At 45.0% G+C, this 4,891-nt stretch overlaps 3 protein-coding genes across 3 annotated transcripts in view; all 3 read left to right on the top strand.

The window, feature by feature from the left end:
- Positions 1-1,605: 1,605 nt before the first annotated feature.
- Pmar_PMAR027977 (cation-transporting ATPase, putative) lies at positions 1,606-4,446 on the top strand (the record flags this gene model as incomplete). Its single annotated transcript, XM_002766552.1, has 10 exons — positions 1,606-1,872; positions 1,919-2,065; positions 2,108-2,193; positions 2,262-2,373; positions 2,441-2,531; positions 3,107-3,218; positions 3,338-3,593; positions 3,812-3,897; positions 4,116-4,254; positions 4,303-4,446. 10 exons carry the CDS (start codon positions 1,606-1,608, stop codon positions 4,444-4,446), a joined length of 1,440 nt encoding a protein of 479 aa, XP_002766598.1.
- A 238-nt stretch (positions 4,447-4,684) lies between these two features.
- Pmar_PMAR027976 (hypothetical protein) lies at positions 4,685-4,852 on the top strand (the record flags this gene model as incomplete). The annotated part of the gene is made up of 1 exon (XM_002766551.1): positions 4,685-4,852. A coding segment is annotated over one exon (168 nt), but the record flags the coding sequence as incomplete, so codon positions are not given.
- Positions 4,853-4,870: 18 nt separating this feature from the next.
- Positions 4,871-4,891, top strand: part of Pmar_PMAR027975 (kif4, putative) — a gene marked incomplete at both ends in the record, with an annotated part of 389 nt that continues 368 nt past the window's right edge. Inside the window, one exon of the mRNA XM_002766550.1 lies at positions 4,871-4,891. Coding sequence (XP_002766596.1) covers positions 4,871-4,891 — 21 coding nt within the window.

The following is a 4,891-nucleotide window of genomic DNA, read 5'->3' as shown; positions in this document are numbered from 1 at the left end:
GCTGACTGTTTCTATCTCTATATAGACTCTAGGTGTCTGCTAGTCATTTCTCTGTTCGTATCCTCACCTTGGTGGTGTTAGTCTGTTGTTTTTGTGGAAACGTCGTCGTAATCGTCGTTCTAGTACTCACAAGGCGCTATGCCTGCTGTTGCTGCTGCTATCACTACTACCTTTACCCCGCTCTCACTGCTTTGTCTGAGGTATGCCTCTGGTGCCACCCTTGTACTCTACATGACGATAAAAGGTAGAGCTTCGAGTTGCCTAGTATACCCTATTATTGGTCATCACTCGTTTGCAGTAGCGACGCTGCCGTATCGTTTAGACAAGAGTCATTTCCGAAAGGATCTCTTGAGTTTATGTAGTTCAACGGGGTCTATAGAGCGGTGGAAAGGCTGGGGGTCTCGCAAAAGAACGTGCATCGACAACAATACAGGGATGCTCCGGCCATCGACGCTGTATACACAGATTCGGGCAAGGACTGGTAGGCATCATGTTACAATGGTGGTGACAGTGAGTAATGGAATAGTGGAGATGGGGAGAAAGTAACAGTTCTAGTGTAGTGCAAATAGACATGGCAAGAGATCCTTGTTCCCGGTGCTGGAGAGGTCGCTCTTTGTAGGGCTGCACAGTTGAGTGTTGTAGTCAAGCCCTTGAGTATGTGACTGATTTGTTGATCATCGAGTGGTTTTATGCGTCCCTTTTTATTCGACTTACGAATAAGAAGAGCCGTATGTGGTAGTTTCAGAGTGATCTTCATGACCTTCCTGTCGGTGGGCCCGCACTTCCACTACGCGCCATCGAAGCTGCGTGTGCATGAAGTCGGATGACAGTAGTGTAGGGGAAAATGTGCATTATTAGGAGTACTGGTGTAAAAAAGTCAACATCAGCTGGTAACTCTCAGGAGCAGTGTGGGAAAAGATGTACATGGTCAACTACATGTGTTGGTGACAATATGAAAATCCTGAGGATGTTTTTGGGAGTTCCCGTTGGTTTCTGTACACTTCTACCCAAATTCGTATATAAACTTGTATAATTAGTGGGGGAACTCTTGAGCTCAGGTGAGGAAAGCGAACATATATTCCAACACTGGTCTGGATCTAATGATTTGTATTACATTGCTCACCATCCTAGGCATGTGTTAGTTATCGATGTTTCCGATTTTCACGAAATTCCGGTGAGTTTCCAGTATTCGGTATATAGGAGAATTTGCCATTCTCGGTGATTCCCTGTCATTAGCTACAGTGAAAATGGTACATTATAAATGGTCCCACGCACGAACTCTCTGGATTCCCGTACTTGTCCGTTATCACGTTGTTACATCGAATCGCATGATATCAGGGGATACATGGCTACTACAAAATTTTCCTTTTATGTGGATCACTATACCGTATCGCGATAGCCGAATTTTTGCCTACATGTGGAGTGGCATCAGTGGAAGCACCAAAATGCTATGAGAGGCCCCGCCACGTAATATGAAGGAAAGTGGGGGCAAAGGCATCGACTTGCAGTTCTTGACATGGAAGTCGCGTGGTGAGATTCACATTCTCCTTGTTGTGTTCTTCCCGGTGGCTTTTGAATAATTGGTGATTCGTTAAGTTTGTTCATATGCCGTCTACACCTCACGGGTACATACGGCAAGAGTCTGACATTGAGGACCCCTCTGATAGTGATGATGAAAGTGATGTCTATGATGACGGCCCTAGTGGGGACTTTGTGGATCCCTCAATGGTGCAGAAGGACGGCTTTTGTCAACGGCTGTGTAGATGCTTATGTCCTCGGAGGAAAGTGAAGGAGACGGGCTTCCGACTGGTCCGCACTGACGACCGACGAACTAATAGACCCATCGTTGTTGATGAAGATGGGGAAATGAAGGTAGTCCGGTCCCATGTGGTGATGCCTCGGTGAATCGGTTATTCAGTTCCTACGGAAAGTATCTAATGTTGTTGCAAGCACGAAGTACACTGTGATGTCGTTTGTGCCTCTGGTGTTCGCTCAGCAGTTCAAGTTCTTCTTTAACTTTTTCTTCCTGGTTCTAGCGGTGACACAATCATTGCCGCCGCTACGGGTACGAATTCGTTCCTCACGTTGAGTGTACATGCCCCCTCAGGTTGGGCCGTTATTCACTTATATCGGACCTCTTGTATTCGTCTTGTTGTGTACTATGTTGAAGGAAGCGAGTGATGATATCAAACGGTGAGTATCTTTGTTTTTATCACGAAATCTTCATAGTGCGGTCAAGGGGTCTTGCTGGCACTGTTCAGGTGGCGTCGTGATAAGGCAGTGAATAGCAAGAAGTATACGAGGGTCAACACGGCTGTCGGAGATCTTGAGAAAGTCGCCAGCGCTGATATTAAGGTTGGAGATGTTCTCCAGGTGAGGGAGGAATTTTATGGCGCGTGAAAAGATTTGTGGAGATAGCGATTAGTTGGCGCCGTTATAGGTCCTCACCAATGAGCGGGTCCCAGCAGATATGATATTATTACGGACGGAATTTGGGGAGCAGGAGGGAAAGAACGGCCAAACCTACATACGTGAGTGATTCCTGGCTATAGACGGCAGAGTCGTATGTGATTAGAATGTGAGGATCGTATCATACTCCAAGGAGCGTTGTTCTTGACGAAAATTTGGCATCCCCCTGAAAAATAAGTAGTGCTTCGCGCTAAAACTTTAACAAGGGTTACATGTAATGATGAGCTATTATATATTGAAGTAGGAGAGTGATGCTCTTGACCGTTAATCGTGGGTGTACCTGTAGTTCGTGTTTAAAGCTGCGACATGAAATACGGCAAGTGCTGTTAATATCATCTGAGCCGAGTGAGTGGATTATCGAAGTTTTTGCCATCGCATTTTAAACCAGATGGCATGAACATCGATTTTATGAAGATTCATTTAATGAACATTTATTATATGAACATTTATTTTTATAAACATTTATTATATGAACATTTATTTTATAAACTTTTATTATATGAACATTAATTGTGTGAGCATTTGATTTTATTCAAAAAGTTCCAGACGGTGAGTGAATTGTTAACCATCAGAGACTCCATCTATGCATGCTTTAATTTACAAACCATCCTATCGATATATTTTCAACACTTCTCAGGAACAGATCAACTCGATGGAGAGAAGGACTGGAAGCCTAGGAAGGCCCCCTCGTTGACCCAGGATCTCGAGGGATGGAGAGATCTCTGTGGCGATGTCCAGATATGCGCTAAGTATATAAGACTATCGTCGGTCTCCTCGCGATGTATTCTGCTATTGACTTTGCTTTTCTCTTTGATATCAGTCCGCTTGATTGGTCCCGTGCGATGGTTGTCATTCTTTTTTTGTTTAGGGTGGAGGCGCCTCAGATGAGCATCTACAAATTCCTTGGTCGACTATCTCTTCGTAAACTTGGTGATAATGATGTCCAGAGTGAAGCCTTGGGCCTTGAAAACACCCTATGGGCGAATACTGTGGTCACGCATGGGCCAGTGTACGGTCTAGTAGTGTATACTGGAGTGGACAGTCGTACTGTTATGAGCTATGATGACAACGCATCTGATGATAAGACGTGCTTACTAGATAAGCAAGTCGACTTCTGTGCTAAGGTACCTTCGGAGGGTGGTGATTATCCTTTTTGTATTACCTCAACTTGCAATGGTTCGTGTTCTTCGAGAGGATGTTGAGGGAATGTTATAGTTGGTGTCCATCGTACTGGTGTCGTTCGATGGAGCTTCAAATTGCATGGTTTAGGGTATGAGTAGCTCGGATGGCTATATACCAAGCGTGGTGTTATTCGTCTGTCATATCATAACGTCTCGTGCAGGTATGTTTTGCTGTACTAATAGGCTTGTCATTCATGTTGGTACTTTGCCGTGGCCTTCGAGGACAGTGGTGGATATTTCTATTACGGTAGGTTGAAGGGACGAGGGGAAGGAGTATTTCCTCCTGTTCTGAATCTGTTCAATTTACCTTATCAAGAGGAAATTTTGCATATACCGTCAAGCTCTACGATGTGGTCAGTACGTTCGCTCTCTCGCTTTTCTGGTACTTCTAAGTCACTGATGGTTATTATCATTAACACCATTGATAGCCGCGATAGCTCCTCGTATAGTTTGTCTACATCATAGGTATATCGTCCTACTATCATATATCATTCCTATTTCCCTTCGTGTTAACCTCGATATGGCGAAGACCCTTTATGCCAGTAGGATCGGTAGCGACTCTAAGATTCCTGGTACTGTTGCTCGGAACTCAGCTATTGTGGAGGTACGTAGGTTCTCTGCTTGCACTCCCTTGACAGTTCTTCCTCATCAGGACCTTGGTACGATAGACTACGTGTTGACTGATAAGACGGGCACTCTAACGAAGAACGACATGGTTTTCAAAAAACTCAGAGTTCCTGCAGGAGAATACAGCAGCGATGCTGATACCCAACAGATTTCTATGGTATGCCATTGAGTACGCTACTATACTAAGCATTCAATGTCAAGATGACTGCGGTCCTTGTCCGATGTTATGAGGGTTGTTGTTCTTAGATGATAACGAGAGTACTTCGGCGTATTTTGTCGGCTCGGCCTAGTCCAGGGGTCTTCGGGTCTCGATCTACTGGACAAAGAGGTGGAAAAGAAGAGGAAGCCCGAGGGTTGGGTGAGTTGATATGATGTTATTGAAGACTCATTAATAATTGTTTGTTCAGAGCTCCTCATCGCTATAGTGACTTTAGCACTGTGTCACAATGTGACACCAGTAGAGACCGCTGGCTCGGACGACTGGACGCTGCATCTCCTAGTCCTGATGAGGCAGCGCTCGTGAAGTACGCCCGAGAGTGTGGGATCAAGCTGATAAGAGAGACGATGATTGTATAGTGAGCATATTTGGCCAAATGACGGACTTCGTACCACTC

This window comes from Perkinsus marinus, assembly GCF_000006405.1.
Source record: "Perkinsus marinus ATCC 50983 genomic scaffold scf_1104296972422, whole genome shotgun sequence".
Classification (NCBI taxonomy): Eukaryota; Perkinsozoa; order Perkinsida; family Perkinsidae; genus Perkinsus; species Perkinsus marinus.
This window is presented reverse-complemented; position numbering and strand designations above follow the sequence as displayed.